This window comes from Colletotrichum destructivum, chromosome 6 (assembly GCF_034447905.1).
Source record: "Colletotrichum destructivum chromosome 6, complete sequence".
NCBI classification, from domain to species: domain Eukaryota; kingdom Fungi; phylum Ascomycota; class Sordariomycetes; order Glomerellales; family Glomerellaceae; genus Colletotrichum; species Colletotrichum destructivum.
This window is the reverse complement of record NC_085901.1, coordinates 4,175,637-4,203,092: the sequence shown is the minus strand read 5'-3', so window position 1 is coordinate 4,203,092 and position 27,456 is coordinate 4,175,637. Positions and strand designations below refer to the sequence as shown.

The 27,456-nt window shown below is 54.3% G+C and overlaps 9 protein-coding genes across 9 annotated transcripts; 3 read left to right on the top strand and 6 right to left on the bottom strand.

The window, feature by feature from the left end:
- Positions 1–274: 274 nt before the first annotated feature.
- CDEST_10486 (uncharacterized protein) lies at positions 275–1,198 on the top strand. Its single transcript, XM_062926644.1, has 2 exons — positions 275–428; positions 496–1,198. Exons 1-2 carry the CDS (start codon positions 296–298, stop codon positions 681–683), a joined length of 321 nt encoding a protein of 106 aa, XP_062782695.1. The 5' UTR covers positions 275–295; the 3' UTR covers positions 684–1,198.
- Position 1,199: 1 nt separating this feature from the next.
- Positions 1,200–2,438, bottom strand: CDEST_10485 (uncharacterized protein; the record flags this gene model as incomplete). Its single annotated transcript, XM_062926643.1, has 2 exons — positions 1,200–1,768; positions 1,866–2,438. The coding sequence occupies 2 exons, from the start codon at positions 2,436–2,438 to the stop codon at positions 1,202–1,204; spliced, it is 1,140 nt and encodes a 379-aa protein (XP_062782694.1). The 3' UTR covers positions 1,200–1,201.
- A 2,163-nt stretch (positions 2,439–4,601) lies between these two features.
- CDEST_10484 (uncharacterized protein) lies at positions 4,602–5,548 on the bottom strand. Its single transcript, XM_062926642.1, has 2 exons — positions 5,431–5,548; positions 4,602–5,342 (listed from the first exon to the last, which is right to left on the bottom strand). Exon 2 carries the CDS (start codon positions 5,333–5,335, stop codon positions 4,604–4,606), a length of 732 nt encoding a protein of 243 aa, XP_062782693.1. The 5' UTR covers positions 5,336–5,342; positions 5,431–5,548; the 3' UTR covers positions 4,602–4,603.
- Positions 5,549–7,133: 1,585 nt separating this feature from the next.
- Positions 7,134–8,174, bottom strand: CDEST_10483 (Putative alpha/beta hydrolase-1; the record flags this gene model as incomplete). The annotated part of the gene is made up of 1 exon (XM_062926641.1): positions 7,134–8,174. The coding sequence occupies one exon, from the start codon at positions 8,172–8,174 to the stop codon at positions 7,134–7,136; it is 1,041 nt and encodes a 346-aa protein (XP_062782692.1).
- A 1,039-nt stretch (positions 8,175–9,213) lies between these two features.
- On the top strand, positions 9,214–10,298 carry CDEST_10482 (uncharacterized protein). The gene has a single exon (XM_062926640.1). It carries the CDS (start codon positions 9,534–9,536, stop codon positions 10,287–10,289), a length of 756 nt encoding a protein of 251 aa, XP_062782691.1. The 5' UTR covers positions 9,214–9,533; the 3' UTR covers positions 10,290–10,298.
- A 1-nt stretch (position 10,299) lies between these two features.
- Positions 10,300–11,215, bottom strand: CDEST_10481 (Putative class I-like SAM-dependent O-methyltransferase; the record flags this gene model as incomplete). The annotated part of the gene is made up of 1 exon (XM_062926639.1): positions 10,300–11,215. The coding sequence occupies one exon, from the start codon at positions 11,213–11,215 to the stop codon at positions 10,547–10,549; it is 669 nt and encodes a 222-aa protein (XP_062782690.1). The 3' UTR covers positions 10,300–10,546.
- Positions 11,216–12,749: 1,534 nt separating this feature from the next.
- CDEST_10480 (uncharacterized protein) lies at positions 12,750–14,452 on the bottom strand. The gene is made up of 5 exons (XM_062926638.1): positions 14,100–14,452; positions 13,936–14,040; positions 13,680–13,870; positions 13,420–13,614; positions 12,750–13,345 (listed from the first exon to the last, which is right to left on the bottom strand). The coding sequence occupies exons 1-5, from the start codon at positions 14,241–14,243 to the stop codon at positions 12,868–12,870; spliced, it is 1,113 nt and encodes a 370-aa protein (XP_062782689.1). The 5' UTR covers positions 14,244–14,452; the 3' UTR covers positions 12,750–12,867.
- Positions 14,453–15,952: 1,500 nt separating this feature from the next.
- Positions 15,953–17,157, top strand: CDEST_10479 (Putative short-chain dehydrogenase/reductase SDR, NAD(P)-binding domain superfamily). The gene is made up of 2 exons (XM_062926637.1): positions 15,953–16,067; positions 16,183–17,157. Exons 1-2 carry the CDS (start codon positions 16,010–16,012, stop codon positions 16,977–16,979), a joined length of 855 nt encoding a protein of 284 aa, XP_062782688.1. The 5' UTR covers positions 15,953–16,009; the 3' UTR covers positions 16,980–17,157.
- Positions 17,158–18,947: 1,790 nt separating this feature from the next.
- Positions 18,948–27,008, bottom strand: CDEST_10478 (Putative Acyl transferase domain superfamily, phosphopantetheine binding ACP domain, thiolase; the record flags this gene model as incomplete). The annotated part of the gene is made up of 2 exons (XM_062926636.1): positions 18,948–26,228; positions 26,370–27,008. The coding sequence occupies 2 exons, from the start codon at positions 27,006–27,008 to the stop codon at positions 18,948–18,950; spliced, it is 7,920 nt and encodes a 2,639-aa protein (XP_062782687.1).
- Between the last annotated feature and the right edge of the window lie 448 nt (positions 27,009–27,456).

The window sequence follows — 27,456 nt, the reverse complement described above, 5'->3', positions numbered from 1 at the left end:
AGTTCCCAACAAGCCTTTTCGCGAAAAGCGACTGGGTCGGGTCAGGGGTCTCCGCAGAGCTGCAGGGCCTTGTTCATCCGGTCAGAACTTTTGCAACCGACGGCAAAATCGCGCCGTCTACTTCACTCCCAATGGTCAGCGTCGACCAGGGGGCTCTGATCTCGGTTAGCAAGTTGCTCAAGTAGAGTCAGAACCAACAGATTTTCGCATGCACCACAGCACTGCAATGCATGATTTTAAGCCAAGAGGAGCCCACGGCCCGCGGGACAAGGGGCTCGATTTCCGGAGTCACGACATGCCCCTCATCCTCGTTGTCATTTTTCGAGCCGTTGATTTCTTGTCCAAAACAATCACATATACAACCGAATTTCTTTCCTGCCCCATTTTACAGACACGGGTCTGGATTCCTTCCACCCTCACGTTCTTCGGTCGGGCCTTCTCCAACCGTCTCTCCGAATCATCATTTGCTAACTTACACTAATATCGATGTGCTAGGGATGTTACTCGAGGAGTTTGAATCCCCCGAGCTGATCGAAACCCTCGTGCTGGGCTTCCCGAACCCCGAGGCCAAGGTGTGGAGGGCATCCGTCGCGTCCGCGTCCGCGTTCTCGGCCCCAGGTGAGGGAAGCACCAAAAAAACGAAGTGGCTATTGCCGCTTCTGTACCTCTCCCGGTCGACATAAATGCGCTCCCCGGCCTGCCCGCGGCCTCGATGATGTCCTTCGTGACGCACGCCACGGTCCCTGCTTGAGTTCAGGTGGGACTCGACGTTGGCACCGGCGTCCTCCTTGAGGGTGACAATGTACTTGCCGGGGACGGCGGCGGGCTCGTCGCGGCGGTCGAGGACGCGAAGCAGAAGAGCGTCGTGAACGTGGCCTCCAAGATCTGGCGCCACCTTGCTCTGTACGAGCCCGGCAACTACGAGGTCTCGTCAGGCGTGGAAGCCTTACCTCATCCTTGAGGCGTTCGCCGCTGGGCGACATGCATTCGGCTGTGTCCTTGCAGGACCTGGCCGCAGTAGCTCGAAATCAATTATAGGACCGAGCCAGGGGGGACTTAATGTGTCGTGTATAAACAATATGAATGAAACTGGAGCTTTCCGAGTTAATCATAGTACTTGGAGCATTAGGTGTACTGAGGGACCACGGATATGTACGTAGAAAACGTCCTACCTGGTTTGCGGCGCGTTTTTTGAAAGTTATCAAGACAGTTTCACAAGTTCTACATAACATTGGCCTTCCTGGTTCCAATGATGTAAATGAACCGGTTCACTCACATGTACAAACAAGATCAAAAGCCTGAGTTGCCTGAAATTCTTAGTCCGACGGGTGGTATGCCTTATACACTTGTAAAGCTCCCTCGACACATTGAACCAATCCCAAAAAACGTCGCCAGAACGAATACCCATATGGTCACCCCAGAAAGTAAACCATTGGGGCCCATTCCGCCGGTCATACCACCATTGACTTAAAGTCGATGGAGTCGTCTCGTCGTAGGCTTGTTTAAGCACGATCAGTCTATCCCGCCACACCGTGAAGTTCTCAATCTGACGGCCTTCAGCTTGCAGGGTTCCGCACCGAACCACACGCTGGTCAACTTGGCACCCAGATCTTAGAATGTGTTGCTGACAGAGCTTTTTGAACCACTTCCGTTCACTTCGACGGTTTCGGCGTGTTGACGCAAAAGCTGCTTGGGGGAACAGGAGGGAAAGGGTTTGCAAGGTCTCCTCAATAAGATGCCGGGGCAAGAGCGAGCTGTAAACGTCATCCTGTAAGCCAGAGTCCTATTCTTTTCCTGACTATTCTAAGTATAAAGATGACTTACTGTTTTGTCTGTAATTCGAGAAACGAAGCATGATGAAAAACAACAAGCGTTGCATCGTCATGAATCAATAGCAGGTGATCCATGAGGTTGTCGGTAAACTGTATTCTGATGCCGCCAATGTTTGCAATTGTCCATGCATGAAAGACCTTTGGTAGCCTAGCTATATCATTCAAGTTGGGCTGGACGTCAAAATACGATGCCAATGAGTTGCGGAGCGATGAGTCTTGTGACCACTCTAGATACCGTCTGGAGTTGGCTGCGTTAAGGATGGGTCCGAAGTTGCACATGACGAGTAATTGCGCAGCGAGATTAATCGAAGTATCCAGAGACGGTGATGAAATGTCCAAGACTTCCTTTGATAACAAATCGGAGTCTTGCAGTTTCTCCAAGATGTCGTTTCGAGATTCGTCAGCCTTGATCTGCGATACGATGTTCTTGATGACTTGAAAGTCATTGAAGTCAAGGTTGGCGTATCTGAGTTCGATCTGGAAGTAGTCAAAATACGAACGATAATTGATAGTGTCTTTGTTTGCGAAATCCCCATTGATAAGCCGATGAAAGTCTGGTTGACGCCCCCAGAATAGGGACACAATTTCTGCAGACGACAGCTCCATGGTTTGGTGTCGTAATCAACGAACGAAGTGTTGTTGCGCCGTCTTTGATATAGGAAATGTTTGCACGGGAGGCTCCCCTCTACCAACATAACTGGGAATCGAGTGTCCTAAGAACGAAGCCAGTAGCTACATTTCATCCATGCAGCCCCCAAAGAATGCCTCATCGTTCCGCCTCGCTCAATTTCGCATGCATAACCCCGGCGGTAACTGACCCCCGTATCATCTGCTTGCCTTCTCGTATCCAATGAGTTGCCGCCCGCTCACCGTAGGTGAGGGACTACCTCCGCATGATTCGATGACAGGGGCTACACCAGTTTTTCTATTCAATCTGCCAGCCCGCTTTTGAAACACAAACAAAGCATTGGCGTCAAACAATGCTCTGCCTCTGAGATTGCGGCTGTCCACCTTCGTGAAATCCATCTCAAGTCCAAGACCGCGTGTGGGGAGGGTAGACGATAACAGGCAGTACGCCATCAACGGAGCGATTCCCTTACAATGCTGCCCTTCATCAATGCCCTCGGATGCAATTTCAGTTCCAACCATATACTGAAAGGTCTATGATGCTGGTTACGACTGATCCAACGCACACGTGGCCATTTTCAAGAGTCATAGCTGAAGGCCGGGAAGAGAAGCAATTTGAGCAGTCATAAACGATGAAGACTCTAACCTCGGATTTAGGTGAATTGGGCTTAGGATGTCAGACTTCCCGGATTGAAGATTGAGAAGTCTCTGGTTGTCAGCGATACCAGTATGGCTGTGAAACATGGAGCTTCAGGTCACTTCGGTCAGCTGAAGAGAACAGGACGTGACTTAAAGCGAAGGCAGATGGTTTGTTACGATCTTGAGAGACGAATAAGATTGAGTACCTGTTTTCAACACTTTCATACTTCTAAATGCCACCTTGAATAACTTCAACATCCCAAAATACACATGAATGAAAGGGTGAGTGGGTGGTCAGCTTAATGTAGGAGATCTGGCCTCTATACTGTCACAACTGATATTACTCTCGGATTACAATGTCCACAGTCAGTATTCATACTTAGCAAAAGCCAATTAGTTATCCAGTCTGTCACAAGATGCACAGAGACAAGAATCATTTCCGTAATCTTCTTTACCAAGTATCAAGGTATCAGGGTCCGGAGACTTTTTCCCGGGCCCAGGCGCTCTAGCCCCGATGACACGGGCCGATTCTGCACCCTTTTATTTCGCCTGACCTATCGCACGCGTCGAGTGACATTAGATCATCAGATCAGCCTTACTTTGAGTGCAGGTCTGACTCAGAACCCGATGTTAGACATTTTGCTCCCTTGCTCAGAATTATGAATTTACACCTTTAAGAAGTTCCTTCAGCAAAACCGGAGAAGCACCAGCACTGGCAGGGCATCGCCAAGGGCAAGTGACATTGGGATGAATATTGTTTCAGCCCAACGTTCATAGTTATGTACCGGAGCTTTTATCAGATACCGTAAAGTCTAGCCTATGTCCCAAAAACCATAAGTGAAGGGTGTTCCTGCATAGTGTCAAACCGTCCACGGATATGAGGTCGCTTACTAAATGACTTACTTATACGGTCTCGTTTATCAATTTACTTTAGAGGCAGTCACAACTGAGAACTGACACAAATATTAGACTGTAGTTCCTATGGATGCATCAGGCAAATGAAGCACTGGCCTGGCTATCGACAACATGGTGGTAGGATGACGGTAGGTCAATCAAGTTGCAACAGAGCAACTATGCGACGATAAATGACGATTGATGACGATGACTTGCAACCCGTATTGTAATAGAGAACTGTGAGATATGACAAGTGCAATGCCTTGCTTCCCTGCCATTATCCCTCATTACTATCGATGACGAGTACCAGAAAGCTTGGCTGAGACATGAGGAGCTGCTGTTCGTTTATCAGTTCGCAAGCCACCCGGCAAATTTCTACCAGACGCTTATTAGCTCGAACACTAACGGGGAACAACATTTTTTTTCGTCTGCCGGTGGATCTTGCTCATAGGTCAAGGATCTAGACTCTATGATGAACTCTTTACAATTGCTGCACCGTTACGTGTTGTGTCTGTGACGCGCAAAGGGAAACCAAGTTGTTCTTTTCAAACCATTTAAAACGACTAACTAGTCCAAATCAACGTAGACCGGAGCAGGGGTGCCCAAATAGTTTAAAAAGAAAGAAAACGGGCGACTGCCTTGACGACACGCCCTGCAGTCTTCCCCCACCACCCGCAGCGCCCAGCTCTTGGGCCTAGAGCCAAGCAAGTGGCGTCCTCACCCCCCCTGGCGTACCTCATCTCAAGCTCATAGGCCGCTTGGCTCTGTTCGCGCAGCTCCTGAATATGCATCCCCCTCCTGACTCCATAAGCTCGCATGTACCCAACCAGGCTGTTTTTGACACGCTCGACATCCCTGTCAGTGAAGCCTTCGTCCATCACACACTCGTCGAGCATCCGTCGATGGATGAGAACCAGAGCTCTCGCCTCATTCAAGAGGCCGCATTCCGAGCAATCAGGGAACAGCCAACGCCGCTCAAGGTCGGAGATCGGAGGACAGTATTCATGGTCGGGTCCGCCGGAAGAAGAGCAGGCCCCGTAGGCGTGGTTGTGTTTGGCGATGTAGAGGATGCGAGCGCAGAGCTTCTCCCCGGTTTTGGAACAAGCCTGGCCAGGATAGCAAGCTCGGTGCTTTGGGTCGTTGGCATCCCAGAAACCAGTCTTCTGGTAGGTCGAGAAAAGGATTGCCATGGGGCAGGATGCACCATGGCCCAGGACACAGATTCTGCCAACGCCACATCCAGGATGAGGATCAGCGTGGTTGAAGGGGATGTCCCAATCAATTACGTGCTGGTCTGGAAGACACAAAGAGGCGGAGTTCTGCTTTTGGTTGGGGATGGACATCTTGCTGCTAGTATGGGTCAGGCACCGTACGACGAGGCACTCGAGCAGAATGAAAGTGCGTGGGTTCTATCTGGAATGAGAGACAGCTGACGCACATACGTAAGTGAAGATTCGGATTGGCCGTAAATAAATCTTCGAATTTTTTTTTTCAGACGGAGAAGATCGTGAACTGGACCTATAATGATTGATAGGGGTAGTAGCTTGGGATTCAAGAATGAGAAGGGGTAAGATGGGAACTTCGGGGCCTTCTTGTTTGATGCTTTTATAGTCGGTCCAGACGACAGGCGGTTTCCTCTTTTCTCTTTACAAATCGGAGTGTAGTGAACGGGCCGACACACGTGCGAGGTCCGGTCTCCCAGCTTCATGGTATTGGGATGTCTCTCCGTTTACCTTCATCTGGGTGGTATTCCGGCCGTTGCCGATTGGTTCCCGGAGTCGGGTCCGTTATCTATCTTTGCCAGCTGGGAAAAAGCAAATAAATATGAGAAGCAAAAATAAGCCCAGCCCTTGGCAGCCCAGCAGTAGCGCCATGTGATACCGGCATTCTCAAGCTTTCATGGACGACGGACCCTGCAAGTCAAGAAGGGGCTTCTGATGAATCCGGTCTGGGTGATTCCAGATCTAGGCCATGCTTTGGATGGCAGACGTAAGCTTGATGCTCATAGAATTAAGGAATGTTGGAATGGTCCCCAAGCCTCTATCATCCGATTCATCCCTCCCGCTCGGATGTGGCTATGGCCGATGTTGAGGTCACACAAGGCATGTCTTGAGCTGCTTACTGGGCACACTTCACCGGTTGATTCTGTCACCCTTGCAAATTCCTTTCCAGTTTTGAACACCCATTCCAAGCGGCTGTAAGACTTTAAGATGACACGTAGAGAATCCGATTTGAGGGAAACACGACCAATTCGATTACCAGCCATTGGATTCCACCATGGGAATCGGGGCTGTCCTGCAAAGTGTTTCTTGAACCCCCGTTCCGTTTTGCCCAGCCAAGAACTCCTGGCCTTTTTTCTTGTTCTTTTACTATTCAAAACACCGTGGGGAATGTTGGTTTCCGGCTGCTCGGCAACATTTCTCCAGGTGTTCCAAGTCTTCTCGATATCGAGACACACTCATTCTTATACCTACTGGATTATTGAGCGGGGCAAGAGACATCATCCGACTGACCTAGAAAGCTTCCTAAAGATTAGAAGATTGAACCAGTGCACTTACTCATATTTCAAAGTGTGTGCAGGACAATCAAATCCACAATCCCTCCCCACGATTAATTGGCTATGAAATAAACGGAACGTCCGGTCCGATGAGTAGTGCGTATCTCGACTCGTCTCCCAAAACTTCGCAGTGTTTTGTAGAGTCAATCTTTCTATAATGAACCCCTGATGGAGCTCTTCAGGCCGCGATAGTCATGATACGCTACCTCTGCTCTCCTCAAGAACAGGTCTAGGGCTTATCTCGCAAGGCCAGATTATCAGCGGTTATCTTGGGTCAGCTCATGGACAGCGGTCCTGACGTCTCTGCTTCAGGCCATTTATGAGACGAATCAAAGACGTTGCGTACATCGGCAAGTAACGACCTCAAGGGCAGTAAGAAGGTTTACGACTCCCTCACTTTACAGTCTATGTTCTTTCATATGGCAAGATACATGCGGAGGAATCGGGCTCTGTCCGAAGACCGATGCCAGACCAATATCAGATCAAGTACAACGCTCCCAGTTAGGTAAGTTTCCTGCCACGGGAAAGACAATAGAATGTTAAGACGTGATATACTCTATATATTTAGTGAAACAATGAACGATTTAAGTGTGGTCAGGAAGGCCCGCTGTCTTGTCAATGAAGTCTTTCACTGCTTCATTGAATTCCGTCTCTCTCTCATATGACGGGACATGCCCGCAATCCTTCCAGGCGATGTATTCCGGCCCGTCGCCTAAGGCAGTCTTGAACAGCTCAAAGTGTGGGAACGTGATGCTTTCGTCAAACGTGCCGTGCATCACCATGATGCGAGTTCGGCCGACGCCGTCGCCCATCCTTGCCAGCTCCGCATCGGTCTTGTGATGCCACCCAGCGGCGATGGCCTGGAGAATGATGCCCTTTCGGCGCGAAAGCTCCGTGTCCTCCATCCTCTCGACCAGCTGCTCCGCCGTGAACCGGTCGAGGTTGGTCGGGAACTTCGTCTCCGGGTCGAGGGATCCGGAGTCCGGCGAGTCGAGATACTTCTGCGTGAAGAGTCTGTGTGCTTTGCTGTTGAGCTCCGCGTCCACCCCGTATGGCAAGAACATCTCGACTCGCTGTTTCAGGTGCTCCAGCGTGTGGACGGTCCGGATCAGGCGAGGCGCAGTGGATATGAGGATCAACGACTGGATGCGCTGGGGGATGAGGAGAGCGAGCTCCTGCGCGATCATGCCGCCCAGGCTGAGGCCCGCGACGTTCAGGTCCCGGGGGTAGTGCGGGGAGTCGATGTCGAGCCAACCAATCTGCTTGAGCAGCTCGACCAAGTCCTTGGCCATCTCCGAGGTGGTGTATCTGCAGTTGGGCTTGGCCGACTTGCTGACGCCGCGGTTATCGAAGACGAGGCAGCTGTACTGATCGGCATGCTGGTGTCCAAAGAAGCGGGTTTGGCGCTTCCAAATGGTCCGACTGGCGCCGAGGCCCATGATCCAGACAACCTTTTTGGGGCCGGTGCCGTGGACTTCGTACCACATGGGAAACGGCCCGCCGGGACGAGACTCGGCGACCTTGACATAGCCCGAAGTCGTAGGCTTCAAATCCCATTGGGCAGTGCTGAAGGCAGGGTGTCTCTGGACCTCTTCAGCCGACAGACCAGTTGACTTTGCGGACATGGCGGCCAGAGTGTTCAGATTCCAGAAGGCCCAAGTAGACGACAGAGTAAGTTGATGAATCAGGTCAGGAAAGGGATGACGGCACAGTTCGAGTAGCTGTGAGTGTACACATTCAAGTCACAAACGATGTTGACCATTGTCATGAAACCAAAGCATTCAACGGGTTGTCATGAGAGGTTGTCACGGAATGGTCGGCAGCGGCAGGCAGCTGAAGGTTCGACATCGCACAGATGTTCGTTTCACATGGACCGAGGTTCGCTCCAAACACTGCGGAATAGTCTCACCTGTTTGGCGAGGGAGAAGCGTTGGGAAACCCAAAGCCGGTTGCAGCCGCAATGGTCGTAGGGCATCAGTGCAGGCGACAGCAGTCATATTGAAGTGTTGTCTACAGGGGACTACAGGGGGGGCAGCTTGATCCTGGTGGTTCTCGTTTCCACTGCCAGAAACCACAATCAACCGAGGCGCGCCTCAGTCGCTCGCTTCCTCTCAGTGCTTCTCCAACCCTCATACCCCCAGTTCGCGGCTGTTATTCAACTATTTGTATTTTCATTTTCATTCACTGCGGCCAGCGGCCAGCGGCCAGCAAACGCCTTCGGATAGTGCCGGGCGGACAGAAAACGAATGTTGACTCCCCAGAGATGCGAGAATCCCCAAACCCTCTTGTTGTAAATTTTTTTGGGTTCTGCCAGCGCTTATTGAAGCGACAGGTTTCGATAGGCGCCGAGCCCAGGGGGTGACCAAAACATGAATGATTGGGGGTTGATTGACGACAACTCAGACGCCTGCGCCCCGCTGCCTCACATGTCTCCCAATAGTCAGCCCGGTCTTTCGGAAAGATGGCTGACCATTCTAAAACGGTTGGCCCTGGTGTTTTGGTCGTTGTAACACCGTCGGCGCCAACGACTGAAAGATTTACTGTTGCTATTTGTGTGTGAGTATTTCTTGGCGTGATTCATTTGCTGTTGTTTTCTGTCACAATGAGTGAATGAATCTTTGTCTCTTTTGGGTCTTATAAAGCAAAGATACCATCCATATGTCACGATTATACCTCGTCACTCTCCTCTCATCTGTATTGTGTTTTCCTCCTCTCTCTCTCACTCACACACACACACTCTCTCTCTATTTTCTCCGTCACTTGGCGCTTGTGTTTCCTTGGAGTATTTCTATTTCACACTGCTAGCCGGTCTCGCGCATCACCGTATCGTTTTTCTTTTTTCCTGTTCCAGCACAGCTTGACGGGTCTTTTTCTCAGCGCCTGTCCGTCCCACGCAGCAAAACTCGCGATCATCTCTTTGCGACATTTGCTATAATAACCCGAGATACCCATAAAAAGTTCCTTCACCCCCGTACGATAAGACAATGGGGAAATTCGGAAACGCCCTCAAGGCCGGCCAGACCGCCGTCGAACTGGGCCGCAACGTGCAAGGCTTCGCCGGCGCCGCGGCCGACTTCCGCGCCGCTGACAAGGGCGAGATGGGCCGCAAAGCCGGCCGCGGAGTCTTCAACGAGGGCGCCGAGACGGGCAAGACGATGGGCAAGACGTGGCTCAAGACCTTCGAGGTCGTGCCGCGCCTCGTGTGCCGCGGCCTGCAGTTCCTCTTCGCCCTCGTCGCCTGCGGCTTCTACGGGAACCGCGTCGACGCCGACCGCAAGGACGAGGACGGCGACGGCGGTGGCTTCTCGCCCGAGTGGATCCTCGCCATCACCGTCGCCGGCGCCTCGGCCGTCACCGCCGTGCTCTTTGTCGCCGCGACGCCTCTCGGGGCCATCCCCTTCGTCGGCAGCAGAATCAAGATCTTCAAGACGTACCGCGCCTTCGCCTGGGACCTGGTCCTTTTCGTCGCCTGGATCGTCGTGTTTGGCATCTTCGCCGCCATCTTCCTCAAGAGGGACAGCGACAACCCGTACAAGGGCAGCAGCACGGGCGCCATGAAGGTGGCCGTCTGGATCGACCTGGTGAACGCCATCTTCTGGTTCGTCTCCGGCGTTTACGGCTGCATCAAGACCTTCTTGGGTGACAAGACGGACCTGATGACGGACAAGATTGGGCAGAAGCTTTTCGAGAAGAAGCAGAAGCCAGCCAAGGAAGAGGCCGACTACGCAAAAAGCGTATAGTGAACTATTCAAAACTAGAAGTGTAGACTACGGGGACTTACTCAGGGTCAGTGGTCTGCCTATTCATGGGTCGTCATCATCGTCTAGATTCCATCATCACCAAATATAGAATAGCTCTTTAAATGACAGTTTCCATGGGTTTTTCATTCATTCTTGTCGTTTTCTCGCCAAATTAATAATACCTCTGTAACAAAATGCTCACGAAGGAAATCATAGTAGCATCAAGGCTGTCGACATCACCACCTCGCACACAGTGTCTAATTCACCACCGCCAACAAGAACCCATCTAGTATGGTCCGCCCCTTGGAGGCCGTGTGCGCCGTTGAGATCATCGGAACGAGCGTAGCCTTGACTCTCTTGTCTTTGCCCACGTGCGTCAAGAGCGAATCCTTACCCGACTCCACTGCGCCGCTGTCGAGTGCGTTCCAGACGACGTTGTCGACATAGATGCACCCCTTCGGCCTCGTCAGCTTGACCGCCCAGTCGAAGTACTTCTCCTGCTCGCCCCAGGACGCGTCGCAGAAGACCATGTCGAACCGGCGGCCCTCGGCGGCCAACTTGGGGAGGACGTCCAGGGCGGCGCCCAGGATAATCTCGACATCGAGACCCGCGACGTTCTGCAGCGCGACGTCGCGGTGCTTGGGGTCGATCTCGATGCTGGTGACCTTGGCGCCCGTCTCCGCCAGCCAGATGGTCGAGTACCCGCCGAGTGTGCCGATCTCGAGGACCGTCTTGGCGCCTATCAGCTGGCACTGAATGGCGAGGAACTGACCTTGGAGGGGGGAGACGGCGATTTCCGGCAGTTTGTTCTTTCGAGAGTTTGCGATGGCGTTGTCCAGTCGCGTGTTGGGCGCGAGGAGGTTGTTGCACGCGACGCCCTCGACGGCGACAGCGGCTGCGACGGTATCTTTCTCAGAGGTGGACATTTGTTACAGGATGTTATGTGAGAGTTGGGTGTCTTGAGGAACTGGATGAAGGGCTGTGTGTCTGTTACTTGGAAACGACCGCCCTCTCTTTGCTTTATGTAGTAGCTCATCATGTTGCGTGGCTCACCCGTGGTTGGAGCCGACTTTGCCGAGGGGCGGCGGCCATGACATCGGACGTAAACCTTGGGACTCGGTTTCCGAAGCTGGATGTCTTTTTGCTGTACGTATCTTGGACTCCTGCGGAGGGCCTTTTTGCTTTCCAAGCACGAGTCGACTGCGTTGTCTTGGAGTTACGCGGAAGCTTACCTGTATTTGCTGTCGGGTGACTCGGCTTTTGTCGGCCGAGAGGGGTTCTATAATAATACACTTTTCCCTTGCGAGTCAAGGGAGGGAACCGGCTTCCGTATGCAGAGGCGGGTTTGCAGTAATGTGATACAAGTCTTTACAAACTCTGTCCCGTGAGGGGGATGGTTCAAATGTCAGAAGCTTCAGACAATTCCAAGTCTTTTGCACGGAAGGGCGACGTTCGTACAGGGATATGAGACATGGGGGCCGCAGACGGCGCCGGACATATCGGAGCGGAGCTGGCGATGGAGATAGCCGGACAAGAGCGGTTCCGAAACGGGTAGTATGTGTACATGTACAGGTACGCTTTGCGATCATGAAGACTCTGCTTCGGGCCGGGCCTCTGACGGCTTTCGCTGTCCGAAAAATGGCTTTACCGAGCCGGGAGGTGATTTTCCCTCGACGCCCCACAGCTCCCCCGACATCAAAACACGAACCGGAGACCGCCATAATTATTTGCATACGCAGACTGGGGACCATTGCAGTGCTGGTTAAACTCGTAGTCAACCGGCATTTCTGTTGGTAATTCTAAAAGCCAAGAGCAAGGCAGGAGGAGGATTAGCCAGGTGAACGAGCCGACAAAGTAAGTGGATGGGCCTCGAGAGCGAGACAACGCCAATGAGGTCTTTGACTCTGGTCGAGACAGGTTCCACAGTTGTTTGACTCCAACCGTAATCTCGATCAGAACGCGTTAGCGGCTATTGTCGGAAAACACCAGGGGCTCACTCACCCCACGAGACCATCCACGAATGCGTAAGTTGACAACCACCAAGTAGAACCTACATGCAGCTTTCACAGCCAGGCAGGCACACATATATGTACTGCTGCTTGATCCAGACCCTATCCAGTCTCAACACAAACAAGTGTCAAATCTCGAGCCACATTGCGTATGGATACCCTCAAAGACGAAGCTAGCGGGCCGTCGATGGCTCCCGCGGATCCCGAGGCGCTAGGCTCTCGTGACTCCACTCGGATATGAAAAGGAGTTGGCGTCGACGGAAAACCAGCTAGACTGGAGGAGCGAAAGAACTGGGGCGGATGGACTATTTGTTAATTGCTGCGACCAAGAAGAATCTTACCGAGAGGGGGTTAGATTGTGCACAAATAAAAAAAGCAGATTACAAGACTACTAGGACGACGCATGAAATCAAACGGTACGGGTAGAAGAAAAGAATATTCACGCTGACCAGTCAGCGTCTCCGGGTCTATACGTGTCTTCGAATACAATAGGTCAAGTAATGTTACACCTGGTGTTGCCTTTTAACCCTCGCCCACTCGTCAAAGATGACCCCAGCCGTATTTTTCGTTCAAACCGCATTGTCGCCGTGCTTCTTTTCTACCGCCATGTCGAAATCCCTCTGCACCCGGATCGCGCCGAAGCCGCTCTTGCTCACGATCCTCTTCTGGCTGTGGTCGTCGGGTAGGCTCTCGCTGCTGGCGTCGCCCAGGTCCCTGCCGTACACCCGCGTCTCGACGCCGGATCGGTTGGCGCTGATGTTCATCTTGGTGGTGTCCCTTTCGCCCAGCTCGAGGTAGCTGTTCTTGACCGCCGCCGAGGCCGCCGCTGGGTCCTTGGTGGACTTGTTCTTGGAGCCGGTGAAGGACGTGAGGCGCGAGAGGGCGCGTTCGAGGAGGGGTCGGCAGGCGGGGAGATTGGCGACGAGCATTCCGATACCGACCTCGGCCTGTGCCCAGGCGAGGATGATGCTGAGGCCTTGGAGGAACTTCTTGTCATCATTCAACAGGAGGAGATAATTGAGTCGAACGATCGGGGCGATGGATGCGCTGAACGATGTTTGTTAGTCAAAACGTTCAAAAGAGGGAGGAGAGCAGAACGAGGACGAAAAGCGGGAACTCACAAGATGCCCAAGCCCAAAAGTCCAATGACAGAGGCCTTGACCTTGCTGGCCATTTGCAGTTTCCAGATAAGGGCGAACGGCATAATGGCGAAGATCCAATCAGTCGAGATGGAGACAGCAGCAACGAGGAACGAAAGAGCAGTTTGAATCTCTCGGGCCTGGCAGGTCCCTTCGATTGTAAGGAGCCAGTTTTTTCTGTTCAAATCAGTCAGAGATACTTGTTCAACTGCGCCCACTGTTGTGTTATGGATGGAACGTACTCAACCGGCGAGCATCGGAAGAACAGATACATGCCAGTGCCCCCCGTGCAAACCGTGACCAGCGCGAGACACGTGTAGATGACAATCTGTACCCAGCGCTGCCCGTTACCGATGCGCAACAGGGTGAAACCAAGGGACCATTTCAGGGTGACCAAGGTAAAGCACCAGAACTCCTGGAAAACGTAGAACCACTGTGCGGCAGAAGGTTGGTCAGTGGCTGGACGCGACATCACTCTTGAGTACCTCGGCAACTCACAAAATACGAGTTGGCTACTTGATCTGCACTCAACGTCGAATCAAGCTGCCCGACTCCGCTCCAGGCCATGCCTATCAGCCCAACCTGGGAAACAGCCCAGACCGGCTTCTTCTTGTCAGTTCCTCGGACATCTGCGAGCCATCTGACACCGCCTGAGCACCTACGATCGTCGCCACCATGGCCCAGTCATCCGGCCCCCAGGCCTTCCTCTGTGTCCGGATCCAAAACCGCAACACCATGGTGATGAGGTTGAACGGCAGCGGCACCAGGACCGCGGCGGCCATATCTCTAGACGTAGCCGCGCCCATCTTGGTCCCGACTTGGCCAGCGATACAGATGAGTTTGAAGAACCGGCTTCGTATAACCAACTCCACGCTTTCTCGGTTTTCTGGGGATGGGAGGAGGGGGGGCGTGATGAGAGCACCACAAAACGGAGGATCGTAAAACAACAAACACAGACCTCTCCGACCCAGAGCCAGTATCAGAGAAACAAGAACTTTTAAGAAGTAGAACACGGGGTTGTTGATTTTACTTAAAAAAGCGACCCAGTTGTTTTTAGCAGCCATAATAATGCAAAGAATAGTATCCACCGGAACCCCCCTCCCCCCTTCTTCCCGGCCCCAGCACGGAAACTCTGCCGTGTGGCACTGTGGCAAGTAGGATGGATCAGTACGAGTGCCACAAAGGAGGCGGGCATGGGAAGAGAATTCAGCCCCCTTGCACGGGTCAAGCTGCGTGTAATTTCGAAAGCTTCGCGTCTGAACTTTCTATTATTGCCTTGACGGCCAGTGATAGGATGGTCCTGCTTCTCTTCGGAATGACCCCCCCTGCCGCCTATAACCTGCAGACGAAGCAGTATTCGTGCTGATTCACGTGACGGAGTTTTCTTAGAGAAGTTCAAGATATGAAGTTGTATAATGTGGGAGGCTTCATTGCCCCCCTCGGCCCATTTCTGTTGCTAAGTCGATTAAAACCTAAGCTGTGCACGTTTCCACAATGTTCCCAAACAACTAAGAGACACTCTTTGTCCTGAACACTCGCCCCCAAAAACGTGATCATGAGTTGGCGTGAGAGCTGCGACGCCGTTGTCGCTCGGCATTCTTCCCAGCGTTACAGTCGATGCTTGACGAGATCGGGGGCTCTTCTCGAATGCCAAAACCCTTGGTTCCATGCAGCGTAGCATCCATCCTACGGGACCGAAACAGGCGGCCCCCCACATCGAGCAGATCAGTGCCGTTTTGGGATTTCACCATCCGAAGACCGGGACGCTGTCCAACGTCTCTCGGGGGGGTATCAAGCTGCGACGAACCTTGGCCCGACCCATAAATTGCGGGTTCAATTCTGCAACACCGTACTATGTACACTACAGAAACTCGGACCACATGGGGCCAAGACTCCCAGCTATATCCATAGTTCCCATTGAAACTCCTCACCGGAGTGAACCCGAGAACAAATCACATTTCGTCTCTCGTTGGTGTGTGTGTGTGTGTGTGTGTGTGTGTGTGAGTGCGTTGCAAAAAATAACAGGCAAACTGGAGCCGTCTCGTCCTTCTCTGTGCAAACTCCAAAACGAGGCTTCTTGTCCCACGAAACTTCGGGCCAAGACTCTATAGTGTAGTATCAAAAAGGCCGCTCGCCGTTTGAGGGAATTTCTGACCCAGTACCGGCCCCAGTACCGGCGCCAAGATAGTTGTCTCCGGGGGTTTCAAGAACAGCCGGTGCATTATTGAGATCGACAGAGTCCTCTGGTCCGTTGACGTGGCTGCGTGGGGTCCAAAGGCTGTTGATCCTGCTTCTACCCCTGGTCTGGACTCATGCTTAGAATCCACTCACCATGCGGCCCGGGGGGGGATTAACCAGTCGAACTGACCCAGGCATTGTGGACAGTGGACAGTGGGCGTGAGTTGCAGGCCAGGAGAACGGGGGACATCTGGCCGGCGAAGACACAACAATATATAAAGGCGCACATTTCGTCACGTGGAGAGGGGGGAAGCAACATCCCATCCTCCCCCCCCCCCCCGCCTTCACGTCACATTGATGATTATTCTGTTTTCCTCTGACATCTGAGTAAAAAATGGCTCCTTTCAGGGTTTTCGAGGGCAAGCTTGCCATCATTACTGGTGCCTCGCGAAGTATGTACCTTGGCCCTTGACTCTCGGGCGATGGACATCGTTCCGGATCTTGTCATCAGCCCCGGATAGGATACGAGAGTGAGATGTGACACTGGAACTGACTGGACTCGCAAAGGCTTCGGCGCCGTCGTCGCTGAGCACTTCGCCAGCAGAGGCGCCAACGTCGTCATCAACTACGCCACCGACGGGTCGACGGAGACGGCAAAAGCCCTCGCCAAGGACTTCGAGGCCAAGTACAACGTCAGAGCCCTGGCCGTCAAAGCCGACCTGAGCAAGCCTGAGGCTCCCCAGCAGCTCGTCGACGCCGCGAAGGCTCACTTCACCGACGCCAACGGCCGCTTCCAGATCGACATCCTCATCAACAACGCCGCCACGGTCAACGCCCAGGGCATCGACCAGCTGGACCTCGACCTCTTCGACGCCACCTTTAACCTGAACTGCAAGGCGCCCGCCCTGCTCGTCAAGGCCTCCTTCCCCTACCTGCCCACCGACCGCTCCGGCCGCATCGTCAACATCTCCAGCGCCACCACCACCTGGGGCGTCTGGTGGCAGACGTCGTACGCCGGCACCAAGGGCGCCATCGAGGCCATGACCCGCGTCTGGGCCCGCGAGCTTGCCGAGAGGGCGACGGTCAACGCCGTCGCCCCCGGTCCCATGGACACGGGGCTGTACTCCAGCCTGCCCGACGAGCCCCGCGAGGCTCTCCGGCCGTTGAACATCCTCACGCCCCTAGCCAAGGCCAGGCCCGGCGTCGACAGCCAGGAGGTCCTCGACCTGGCCCAGAGCATTGGCGGCCGCCCCGGCTACCTCGAGGAGGTCGCCGGCGTTGTGGGAGTCTGCTGCTTGCCGGAGAGTGGATGGATGACGGGCAACCTTGTCGGTGCCAGCGGAGGCGGTGCTTTCGTTCGTTAAGCGGCGAGCTTCACAGGGAGAGGGGGAATGGAAGGTAGTTGCATTGCCAGGTGTTTTGGAGCGAAGATGGTCTCATATTTCAGGCATGATGTTGTAGCAGAGTTTTGACGTAGACAGGGGACATGGGGCTGGCCCAAAGAAAGACCCTTTGAAAGAATACAGAAACTCCGTTCACTCCAACTAAATCACTGATCACAGGCGGCGAGGGGTAACAGCCGAGGAAATCCACAGCTCGTGTAATTTGCCTGGAGGAATTGTCGGAGCATCAGACCATTTTTGGGACTAAAAGACTCTTGCTTGCCTTGCTCCGTGGAACAGGGGTTCCGATTGGTGAGATATCAATGCCGACATCAGGATCCTAGCACCCTAGCCAGTTCTTCAGCATCGCTTAAGCCGGTGGTCAAAGAGACTAGGGTGGCCTGGTCCACCCCCCTATCTCCTTTCTGTTGTCGCCCGAGTCCTCAATTTGTAGGGGCGGGTGAGTGCGGCGCCACCCGTGATGCTTAAGTTGACATGACACACACTGCTCGAATAGGCAGTGGCAAGTTGTTGGATTATCAAGAACCCTTGTGAGCTCTAGCCTGTAGCTCATGGGGGAACTATTAGACAGTCGATCAACTCAATCATCGTACGAGCTTCTACAGCTTTTGTCGATCGCATCCTCACAACCAGCGAAACACTCCGCATCCGGACACCGGTGGATCCTACCTGACAGGGCTTGTGTAGCCGTCCACAGCAATGCGCTATGAAGGCATCAATCATGTGTCTATCAGGTGTCTAGGATCCAACCGTACGCGAGCAACGTGACAAGGACTCCGTGCGCCGGCTCCAGAATCAATATACTGGACGGGCATCAGGATGGAAGCTGCCCTACAATCTGCCATTCAAAAGCTCCATGGTGACGAAAGCCGGTCTCGAAGCCTCTGCCTAGGAAAATATCTCATCTGTTTGCAACTCAAAGACATCGAGTAGATATAACAGACCTCGCCAATGCCTCTTTGGTCTTCATACTGCCTCCGCTTTGCTGCTTCTACAGAGAAGAAGGATACTCTACCAACCACTTAAGCCTGCCTTCATCTATCGAATGGATCACATCTGTGCCGCTTGCCGTTCAAGGTAACCTCACGAGTCAGTGCTGTACCCTTGTGCTGCTGACGCAGGGGGGCTTCTTGTTACGTACCTCGGCGCTGCTGTGTCGCAATACCCCCACACTCCGGCTTTGGGGGCCGGTTGGTTTCGATTGGTATGAAGCGCGATCAGCTCCTTTTTTCTAAGCGAGCAAGCAAGCGCCTGCTGCTTAAAAGATAAGGGAAATCTGTGATTACACTTATTATTACATCGAGCTCTCATTGTTCACGTTGGCGCAGTCAGCTGTTGACATTGAGAGCCGTTGCTGTTCGTACCATACAACGCTTCTGAATACTCCCAGATCATCAGGTCGTCATTAACCACTTGATATGTGGCATCGGGGGTTTTTGCCCCTCACCGTAGCACTTACAATTTAGGCTGAAACAAAATAGAGATCGACTGCCTAAGTCGAGGATACTTACAAAATAATTTCTGAAGAAAACACTTCTTTGGAAATCTTTTGTTTGTGGTACGCACAAGACAAAACGACGCGTGTAGCAAGTAAAAAGAGAGCCAAGAGAGGCCCGCGGATGGCCTCTAGGCTCCAGTCCTGCATATCGCTCCATTGAATCTCTCAAGCTTTGGGGTACAACATTTATATACTTCATAGAGAACCATTGCGAGGAGCAGAAGTGCCAACAGCTTTTGTTGTATTGACGGTGTTCAATCTAACTTGCTACTCTAAGAAATGCATTTAACGCCAACTCCCTATTGCCCAATGCTAGCTTTCTTGTATCAACCATGCTCAATCTAACTTGTTACTCTAAAGAAATCCATTTGATACCAACTCCCTATTACCAATGCTTGCTCTCTTGTATCGATCATGCTCCATCTAACTTGTTACTCTAAGAAACCCCGTTGACGCCAACTCCCTATTACCAATTCTAGATACTCCTCACTCACTGCACCGAACCCTGCCAGCGTCCTCGAGTGCTCCCTTGCGTGAGCTGTACCAAGCAACACGCCACCGCAGGACATGCGTTCAAAGTCGTCCTCAAGAAAGTCGATGAGCAATTTTGCCGGGTTCTTCATTTCGGGCCCAGGCTTTTCCTTGCCAACGGAAGCTGGCGGCGTGTATTCTCTGACGAGTCGTGTCCACTCCTTGAACGGCAACACTCGTAGAGAGGCGCCTGGTGTGATTGTTTTCGCCAAAACCCGGATCGCGTCACTCCACGACTGCCGAATCGGGTTGTCAATGTGGTAGATCGGATGACAGGACTGTTCCCGCTTTGCATTCCCAGACGAGGGTTGGAAGAGCAGGTCAGCACACGTCTGCGCCACGACATCTACCGGCGTCCAGCTCATGACACCCTTCTCGCCAAAGTCCGGCAGTGCCTTGAGCGTCTGGCTTGATTTGAGCATGAAAGCCACATGCTCCGTCATGTTCCAGAACCCGGTCTTGCTGGACCCCGCAATCTGACCTAGTCGCACGCTCATAGCATGGAAGCGATCCGAGTCCCTGTGCAGCGTCTCGTCGAGCACACGCTCGCAGACGTACTTGGCGTCGCCGTATCCCGTAGGTAGTACGGAGGAGAAACACATGCGCTCCTCGGGCACCGCTGCTTTTCCGGTGCGGTAGGGATAGTGGCCTACCACCGCGATGCTCGAGATGAATTGGAATGTCATTTGGAATGCCGGGTTTCCGCGCCGGCGACGGTGATCCGCCGCATGATGTGAAAGAATGAGCAAGTTCAGCAGGCCCTGCATATTCGGCTCAAAGCGTTTGACGGGCCACTTGAAACACATGGGCCAGGCATTGTGGACGATATGGGTGGTGCTTCTGACGAGTTGGGCGTAGTCGGTCTCTGTCAGACCCAGCTGCGGCTTGGATAGGTCGGCCTCCAAGACGACCATCTTGGCTGCGGCTTGTCCGCTGAGGGGTATGCCTTTCTCGTCCATCGCTTGTCGTTGTCGGTTCGCCGGGTCCCTCTCTTCCTTGGAGCGTCGGTTGAGACAAACAACACGAGACACGGAGGGCATCAGAGCACAAACCTCCACGAGATGGGACCCGAGACTTCCTGTGGCGCCAGTGATGAGAACGGTCGTGCCTGGCGTTGGCGGCGCAGAGATCCCCAGAGACGCGGAATCCCCCCTCGTTGCCGCATCGAAGTCCTCGACCAGCTCAGCGACGAACCGGTCCACTACAGCCTGTCGAGCAGCACAGTCAGCGGGTGTGCTTTCGCGTGGCAGAGAAACACTGGTGCGGGCATGGTTTTCGTACCCTGATACCGAAGCCGGGTCCGCCAAGGCGATGACCAGCTTTTCAATCTCACTCTCGGCCGTCGTGCCCTGGGTCCAGTCGACGTGGCCGTACCCAGCCGTCTGAAGGTCTTTGCGCCACCTGTCCTCGTGCGTGAGCGCGTGCGAGCGCCCGTCCTCGAAGAGCCACCACCCTTCAAACAGCCCGAATACGAGGTCGACCCAGTAGGGCGTGCGCGTCATCTCAAGCATTAGTAGAAGGCCGTCCGGCCGAAGCATCTTGCGGATGTTGCCTGTGGATACGACCAGGCTATGAGTGGCGTGGACGGCGTTGCTGGATAGCACAATGTGCTGCGTCCCGATCAGGTCGTCATCGGGCACCTTCTCGATGTCGTGTGTCCGGAACTTCATGAACGGGTACTCCTTGCCCCATTTCTTCCGCGCAGCGGCCACGAGGGACGGAGCAAGGTCGGTAAAGGTGTACTCGATAGGCACGCCCAGACGCGCCAGCAGCGGCAGCAGTCGCTTTGTGGTCCCGCCAGTACCGGCACCCATCTCGAGGATCTTAAGCGGGCCGCTGCCTGGGGTTATGTTGAGCCTAGGAATCAGGGCGTTGAAGAAGTCGTCCATGAGCTTGTAGAGGGCTTGGTTCAGTGGCCAGTCGGCATAGAAACCCGAGACAAGCTCACGGCCCTCGGCAGAGCCGAAAATGAGCTTCACACCGTCCGTCTTGCCGCTCAAGACCTCGGCAAGGTGGGTGCCGGCGTATTTTGTCAGCTTGTTGGCGGTGCTCTGGTCTGGGAAGCGTGTCATGAGCTCTTGGTAGACGGCCTCGCTGGACCTGATCTTTGGGAAAGGCACTGCTGTTCGAGTGATGGTGTCATTGCTGTTGACCACGATGGTCTGTGTCTCCGTCTCCAGCATACGGTACAGATGCCGGACCAAAGGTCGCTGTTCTTTCTTGTGAGGCACAAAGTCCAGCGTTTCACCGGATCGGAGCTTCTGGAGCGGCGACTGGCTCACACTTTCGAAGGCCTCGAGGGTGAGGGCAATCGTCAACTCTGTCTGGCGGGGGAGTGCGCCTTCGACATATTCCGTCTGCCCCTGCTCGGCAATTCTCCCATCCGTCAGGTTTTTGGTGTCACTGAAGGCATCCATGACCTTGTCGACAGCAAGGAGCGAGGTCTTTGCGTAGTCCATGGTCTGTTTACCGCTTCTCTTGACGTCGGCCTCCATGATTTCGGGCGAACTTGGCGGCGTTGATACGTCAGTGTCCGAGGCACTCAACCCGCCATCTTGCCAATCGTCATCGGTGCTGTCTGCAGGGCTCCTAGGAGTCCCGAGGGCTGCTGCGCTGCCGCCACCCAACGCCTTTTGGACGCACGCAATGAGTCCGGGCAGGTCTAGGATGTCGATGAGCTCGTTCTCGGGGAGCGTGATGTCGTACGCGGCCTCGATTTCATGGGCCATCTCCATGCCCACGAGCGAGTCTATTCCGAGATCGGCAAGTTGGCTGTCGTCCTTGATCTCCTCCATTTCCAGCCCGGATAGATCAGCCAAGATGGCCTTGACCCGGGGCATCACATCAATCTTGGGCGCTTGCTTTGGCTTCTCGACCTGGATTGGCTTGGGCTGCTTTGAGACAGCCTCTTGGTGCTGAGCTGGTGGTTCGGTCGCCGTGCTCGGGAGCGGCATGGGAGCACATCTCTCGACGCTGGCAGGAGTCGCATCCCCCGATTCTCCAGCGGTCAGGCGAGCCAGGAGCTTCTGCAACGACGCCTTGGGACACTTGCTGTATCCAATGCCGAGGATGGCCTCGACCAGACATCCGTCCGCGGCGTCGAAGATGAAGACATCCGTGAGGGTCGCCCGGTCGGACGTGCGAGCGTTCGTCGCGTAGACATGGAAAGCACTCGGGTAGGGCTGCTTCAAAACCCTAGGCGAGCGCACCCACTGCTCAATGCCGTTCGCGATGAAGACCTCGCCAGACAGGCGGTCGTTGGCCATGCAGTTGGCCCAGATGCCGCCGAGTTGGCAGAAGGTGTCGGCGAGGTGGGCGTCGTACCAGGATTCGTTCTGCGTGTTCAGACGCACGATGTGGGCGGCGGACTGGTCGTTCTTCCCTACAAGCTTCTTGACTCCTCTGAACTCCTCGCCGTACTCAACGACGTTGGAGAAGAGCATGTAGATGACCTGGGCCTCGAGCACGTTGTCGACGCTGTTGCTGTTCAGGAGCTCGACGCACCGCTGATAGCTGAAAAGACGCTCGTAGCGCGAGATTTCCGCCAAGAGGGAGTTGTTGTCAACCGAGGAATACTCGAACTGGCCCGATGTATGCATCGTCTTTTGGCCGTTCCCATTGCGTGCTGTGCTGTAGATTGACCATTCCCAAGTCATGGCCTTCGTCTCGACGGCGTCAATCCAGAGAGATCTTCCCGGGTCACGGCAAATGGGTGACAGGAACTTCACACCATGCGTCTGCGGCACCAGCTTCGACAGTTCGGGCTTCAAGCTGGACAGAGCGTTGAGCACGAAGCCAGTTTGCATCGTAGCCGGGCATATGGGGGCTTCCTGGGCAATCACATGACCGGAAAGTGTCTTTTCATACTCGGCCAGCGCGGTGTTGATCTGGAATCGAGCCAAAGGCTTGTTGTCGCCGTCCTTCTGATAGCCAGTGAAGTTTATCAGGCTCTTGGGAGCCACCTCGGGCGCAGTCTCTCTGACAACCACCTCTACAGCCGGCGCAGCCGATTTGAGTTCCAGCCAGTGTGACGACTTCTCAAACTGATAAGGAGGGAGCAGCAACGGCGTGTGCTGAGAGGTGTGTGCTGCATGGTGTCCCCAGTAGTTGGCAGTAAGGCCGGCTTTCCAAAGATTGACCGTGGCATCCGTGAGCTTGTCCCAACCGTCGTCGCAGCATGTAATGTTGATCCCCTGGAAATGACAGTCGGTTGGATTTCCAAGCGCGCGGCCGGCCATGGATGTGACGGTAGAGTTGGAGCCAGCCTCGAGGAAAATGCTCGAAGGATATTGCTTGTGGAGTCGCTCCACGGCCTGGTGGAAAAAGACTGGCGAGCGCATATGCTCTGAGAAGTAGCTCGATTGCGTCTTGGTCATGGTCGAGAGGCGCGAGGTCGACTCCAGAGGTATCACGGGCTCGCGGAAGTTCAGGTCTCGGGCGTTCTCCTCCAAGCGGTCCGTGAGCGGGTCAACCAAAGAGCAGTGATAAGCGTTGGATACGTTGAGTCTCTTGGTCCGGAATGCCAAGGAGCCGCGCTTCGAGATGGTATCGGCAACGGCGTCGATTGCGGCAACAGATCCAGCGAGCGTGAAGCTTCTGGGTCCGTTGTAGCAAGCTATCGTGGCGGGTGTCACTGCAGGGGACGACTGGGCTGAATCGTGAAGAAGCATCTCGACCTCGCTCAAATCAGCTTCGATCGCCATCATGGCACCCTTCTCGGCTCCCCAGGAATCTCTGATGAGCCTGGCACGGGCAACAATCATCTTGAGGGTGTCATCAAGAGGAAGAGCCCCCGAAATGCAAAGCGCAGTGAGCTCTCCGAAGCTGTGGCCCACGACTGCCACAGGGTTGACGCCGGACTCGATCCAGGCCTTTGCGGAGGCGTATTGGAACGCGAACAAAGTGGTGTGTAGCACCACCGTGTCCGTGATGGGTGTCCGTTCGAAGATGGCTGGGAAGACGGACTCGACACCGATAGATTTGGCTCTGGCGTCAACCTCATCGAGATGCTTCCGCAGCACTGCCGCCCGATCATACACATCCTTGTCTAGACCGATAAAGGTCGAAGTTTGCCCTCCAAAGCAAAGAACAACCGGCTTTGGCGCTGGCCGATCAATTGGAACGACCGCAGAACTCTCCCGCGCCGCGAACGCGGTCAACTTTTGCCTGAGGTCACCCACGGATTTGGCGGTGAAAAGCAGTGCCCTCTGGAGCTGACGGTTGCTCTGGCGGGCGACGTTGAAGGAGACATTTGACAAGGATGCGTGTTCTTGACCGTCCTGGCGGCTTAAGAATGTGTCCAAGGCCCCGGCATACCGAATGAGCGCAGCGTCGTCGGCGCCAGTGAGCCAGAACGGGTATCTGCCTGTAGTGGCGGGCGAGTCCAACGCTCTCTTCCCAGTTGGCTGAGAGATGATCATCGAAGCGTTGGAGCCCGAAGCGCCATAGTTGTTGATCAGAGCGGCGCGGAAGTCCGCGTTCCAGGGCTCCAGACTGGTTGCAAAGCGGATGTTGTCTCTTGGTGACGCTCCGAGAGCAGGGTTGATGGTCTTAAGGTTCACCTGCGGCGGGATCATACCCTTTTGGAGCATGAGAAGGATCTTGACTGCCGACACAACACCAGAAGCGCATTCTGTGTGTCCTACCAAGGACTTGACGGACCCGAGCACCAAAGGGCTATCCCGACCGGGCCCGCCTAGGACCTTTCGGATGCCGTTGTACTCAGCGGGATCTCCAACGGCAGTTCCAGTGCCATGAGCCTCGACAACGCTAATCTGGGAGGGGGCGATGGCAGCTCGAGTGGTGACGGAACTGAACAGGTCGGAAAGCGAGGGCGCGTTGGGGACGAAGATGGGTGTGGTGTTGAGGTTTTGCTGTACCGCGGTTGCTGGAATGACACCCAGCACCTGATCTCCGTCGGCGATGGCCTGGGAGTGCCTCTTGAGGAACAATGCGCCCACGCCGTCGCCTCTGCAATAGCCGTCGGCCGCAGCATCGAACGGCTTACACTGGCCAGTGGTGCTCAGAAACGAGGCACCCGCCAGGTTCTGGAACCACAAGGGGCTCGTCATGATGTGGGCGCCTCCCGCAAGAGCAGCATTGCAGTCTCCAGCAATGATGGCCCGGCACGCCTGGTGAATGGCGACGAGGGAGGACGAACAAGCCGTGTCGATCGTCATGGCCGGCCCTGTCCAGTCGAACTGATGGCTGATCTTGCCGGCGACGAAGGCCTGGAGGTTACCCGTCGCCGTGAATGCGTTGGGCGGGTGGCAGGCAACGTTGTCGTAGTAGTCGTTTCCTCGAAGCCCGATGTAGCAGCCGACGGACCTCTCGGGGCTGACGGCATTGAAATAACCAGACTGTTCGACAGCCTGATAGGCGATCTGCAACATCCAGCGCTGCTGGGGATCCATGGTAGCGCTCTCGCGGGGGCTTCGCTTGAAGAACTTGTGGTCAAAGTGGTCAGCGCCGTCGACCAGGTTGGCGAACCACTTGCGCTTGGCGTCGGCCGGACGGAACGGCGTTTGAAAGCTGAAGCGCTGGTCCTTGAGCTCCTGATGCTGCGGTTCTCCGTTGCAGAGGAGGTCCCAAAACTCCTCGAGACCGTCGCTGCCGGCCACCTTGCACGCCATGCCCACCACGGCAATGTCGGAGTCGGCAATATGTCTGGGGAGTGCCTTGAACAGGGCACGATCGTGATCGGCAAGGTGTACGACATGTTGGCGGAGCGGACGCATAAGCGAGGGTGGAACACATCGCTCTGGTCCAAACGAAACGACGTAGTTGTTGTTGTTGTTGCTGCTGCTGCTGCCGGTATCAACACGCAGCCGGGCGTCTTTGGCGGCACTGAATGTCTTCCACCATTGTGGTGGATGGACCAGGATGGACTCGAGTGCTTCGTGATGCAGGATGTTCTGACTGAGGATGGATCCATCTCTGTTTGACCGAGTGGGAAAGGCAAGTTTCCTCGTGTCGGCAAAGTGGAACTCTGGGTGCTTATCGGTGAAAGCCACGAGAGCGTCTAGACACCCGAGGTTGCGGTTGGCGTGGAACGGCCCGACGAGGGCCAGTTCTGATGAAATGAGCGACGACTCCCTTAGCCTCTGCTGCAAGGCCCGGAGTTTGGTGGGCGAGCTCGTTACGGTGGCGCGTGTCTCATCGAAGTAGACGGAGATGTAGGTCTGTAAGTGATAGGATGATGGTCCAGTCAGCAAAGGATCTTTAACTTTTGACTTTACAAGAGTTGAATTGCGTGGGTGGAATCGAGTATGTCTATGTTGGGTGGGGGGGGACGGTGTTTGACTCGCGATATTGCAACTTACACCTTGGAACTCGTCCAGCGCCAGAATTCGCCTGGCTTCTTCCCCACCCTCGGCTGAGTTCCATGCCACACTGATGGATCTGGCGGGCTCCAAAGAGTCTTGTTCGTCGACGACCATGCCCACAAGGAGGCCGAGACGCATGGCAACGGCGCCATACTTGGCGAAAAGCTCCTTGTTGCCTCCGGCACTGGAAACAGCGAAGGCGCTCAGAAGCCCCGTGCATAGACCGAGCGTCTCTGTGTCTGCAGAAGCCAGTCTTGTCCAGCCGGTCGTATGATTGATGAAGGCTGCGTATTGTGTCATCTGATAGGCCACGGCAAGGGGCACGAGAAGAGTGTTGGGCAAAGGATAGCCGTTATCAGGCCATGACTTGGAGGCTTGAAAGGTGTCTCGCATATCCTGCAACTGCTTCTTCAGTCTCGGGTCGGCTTGTTTGAGACTTGGGATCGAAGCAGTGATGGATTCCCACTGCTCAGGGAGGCTCGCCAAGGTGTCGAGTATCCAGCTATACTCGCCATTCCCCGACACTACCTCGCATAGCCTGTCGAGGGCCCCCTGGTCGAAAGAAAGGGCAAGTGGGCCGAAGAGCAGCAGGCTCGGCACTTGGGAGTTCTCAACAAGTTGCTGAAAAGAAGACATGATGGAACGACCACGTTAAGTTGAGTGTTAAGAGGAGGCAGTGTTGAAAAGTAGAATGACCCGTATAGAACTGCTGCTGCTGCTGAAGAGAGCATTTGTTCATTCTTCGTGCGGAGTTCCGAGGTATTTAACTTGTAAATGCTTCACATACCTTTACCCATCCTGACTCTACCCTGACTCCGGACTCAGCACATACGGGTAGTTTCCAGGGATTTCAGCGAAACACGCTCGATTCATACAACATTTCTGAACCCCACCGCTCTGGTATTACAACCAAGTCACCATTCCACTTTTGGTGATCTGGAGCACTATGAACGAGTATCATCAAGCCGCTATTCGAATTCCTCGAGGAATAGGCCATATCGTCACGAAAGCAAACAACAGGTAATTACATAAGCATAGCAGTGTTTAGACTACCTCTTCACTGCAGACGGTTCCTGCAAATCAT